General features: G+C 31.2%; 1 protein-coding gene across 2 annotated transcripts in view; it reads right to left on the bottom strand.

Moving 5' to 3' along the window:
* The window catches only part of FAF2 (Fas associated factor family member 2), a 55754-nt gene that overhangs the window by 24233 nt on the left and 28780 nt on the right, over positions 1 to 2741 (bottom strand). For both annotated transcript variants that reach the window (XM_012659487.1, XM_012659488.1), the window contains exon 2: positions 1986 to 2054. In XM_012659487.1, coding sequence (XP_012514941.1) covers positions 1986 to 2054 — 69 coding nt within the window. The remainder of the gene's footprint in view (positions 1 to 1985; positions 2055 to 2741) is intronic.

Raw genomic sequence — 2741 nt, 5'->3', positions numbered from 1 at the left:
TGACTGAATACAGACATCAAACCTTTATTCAACAACATTCCTTGATAACCACCTAATTGCCAACAGCGGTCACTTCTAGAAACAAAGGAAAAGAAAGGGAGTGCAGGGGATGACAAGCAAACAACTTACAGGAGGCTTCCACTTTATCTACATTTGCTTAAAAGACATCTGAAGCAAGTATTGCAAAATGTCTTGCTTTCAGGAGCTGGATGGTACATACATGGTTGTCCCCTTCATATTTTTCTCTAAGTTTGAAATACTTAATTAAAAAATATTTGTATATAGGTTTTACAATGTCGATGGGACGTTAAAAATTACAAAGAGATCTCACTGGATACCTATGTAAAATAAAATGAAAGATTGATATGGAAAGGATAAACAAAAACGAAAAAGCAAACTACTAGAAATTCCAAATATGTTCCTAAACTCTTGGGCCAAAGAAGAAAATCAAAACTTTTAAAATACATTTTCAGAAGAAAATTCACAACCTTAAATGCAAAGAAGAGTACAAATAAATTAACTAAGCTGTAAAAAAGGCAAGATGCTAAAAAAAGAACAGAAACCTAAAAAATTCTGAAAATGTATTAAAGATATTTTCTTAATAAATAAGAAAACAGAAAAAAAAAAAACTAAGATTTTTTTAACAAACAAAACAAACCAATCTCTACTAAGTCTCATTTTTAATAAGGGAAAGAAAGTAAACATCATAGAATGGGAAGAAAAAGAATGGGACGACGGCACAGATGCAGAGTGAAAGATAAGCTTTGTATATCTCTATACAAAAAATTAGAAATTTCAAAGAAATAAGCATTTTCTAAGAAAGACTATCAAGAAAGGTGCAGAAAACAGATTATGAATGATGGGGAGGGGAGACCTGATAAAAATCAATAGAGAATAGGCAGAAACATGTTTTCAGGTACTTTCTTTCAAATCTTTAAGGAATAGATTAATTTCTATGCTATTTAACCTTCTCAACTCATTTTATCAAGTCAGTCATTTTATAAAGCCAACAAACATGTGAAATCAAAATCTAACAAGGAAAGCAAAAAAGTATCACATTGAACACCACCATTCCCTCTGCCCAAAATGCATTTCTCTCCAAATGTTCCTATTCATCGTTTCTTTTCATTATCTAGGTGTTAGCTCAAATGTTAACCTCTTCAGAACAGCTGTACTTGACCACCCTATTTAAAATAACTTCCCATATCCTCTCTATTACATTTTCTACACAGACCTTATTCATCATTTATTACAAACTGAAATTATCTAGAATTAAGTTCTATGAGAATAGGGACTTAATCTTGTTCACTGGTATAATGCCAGAACCTAGAATTTAACTGCTCAAAAATATCTGTTGAATAACTAAATATCACTTAGGAATATGTTTTCAGGAATCTAGCACCCTATTCAAATAGTACAATAATTAAAATAGTAATTCCAGAGATCAAAAGGGTATCTGGTAAAATTCCTTCCTCATATAAATTATTAATACACTAAGAATGGAAGAACAGTCAACAGAAATTTATTGAGAACCTATGACGTACCAGGTTCAGTGTTATATGCTGGGAATATAGCAATTAAAACTAGAAAAACATCTAAAGCCCAAGCTCTATGTGACTCAGAAAAATAAAGATGCCTCATGGCCTACGCAAAAAAAAAAAAACAAAACTAGAAAAACAAAGCTCTTGTCTCACAGAGCTTACACCTTAGTAGATCTATCTGAATGCAACAACCAACATCACACTTGATAATACAACATTAGAGGCATCACAGTGAGGACAAAATGTTTGCTATTACCATTATCAATTAACACTGTTCTAAAATCAACAGTTTTCCTAAAACCCACACTTCTTTTTAAAGAGTCATAATTCTGAAAAAAAAAAAAAAATCTATTGAGAGAAAAGATTCCCGCTATGGAAAAATAATATGTTTTTGATTCTTTATCAGACCAGAGAAAAAGAAATAAGCTTGGAATCAATCAATACCTCTATGTTCCAGTTATGCTGTTCCAAGGTATGGCGACATTGATCCATAGATTCTATGCCAGTCAGATCCTGGAAAGAAGATAAAAACAAAGTTACTTAGAGAAAAACCAACAGTACACAGGTGAATATTTTTACCCCTAATAGACTATTTTTAAATATCGCTAGGAAAATACACTAAAAAGTATTGAAGGTATATTTTCAAGTATGGTAAAACTTCACTGATTCAGAATTTATCCTGCCAACTAACTATTCTAGACTCCTATTGAAATAAAAAATGATAATTCCTTTTAAAACTTCAAGGCTTTCTATTAAGAGGACAACTGATTAAAATCAATATTCTCCTCTCAAATTCAAGTTTAAAAAGTTAAAGCCTTCCTCATCTTCTGGGTTTAGCAAAATACTCTTTAATGTTAAACAACTATTCTATTTATAATACAGGCTGAGCATCCAAAATCTGAAATCTAAAATGCTCCAAAATCTAAAATTTTTTGAGCACTGACATGAAGCCCAAAGGAAATGCTCACTGGAACATTTTGGATTTTGGATTTTCAATGTTCAATCAGTAAAATGAAGATATTCCAAAATCCAAAAAAAAATCCCAAAATGTGAAATACTTCCGGTCCTAAGAATTTAGGATACAGGACAATTAACCTGTACTTACGATGAGCTTTCCTGAAAAATGTCGGGCTTTTCTCCTTAACTTATATTATTTTTTATCTATTGGTATATAATGTAGCTTATAATATGAACTGTGTA

Source organism: Propithecus coquereli, unplaced genomic scaffold, assembly GCF_000956105.1.
Source record: "Propithecus coquereli isolate 6110/MARCELLA unplaced genomic scaffold, Pcoq_1.0 Scaffold619, whole genome shotgun sequence".
Taxonomy (NCBI): domain Eukaryota; kingdom Metazoa; phylum Chordata; class Mammalia; order Primates; family Indriidae; genus Propithecus; species Propithecus coquereli.
The sequence above is the reverse complement of the archived record's forward strand: the minus strand, read 5'-3'. Positions and strand labels throughout refer to the sequence as shown.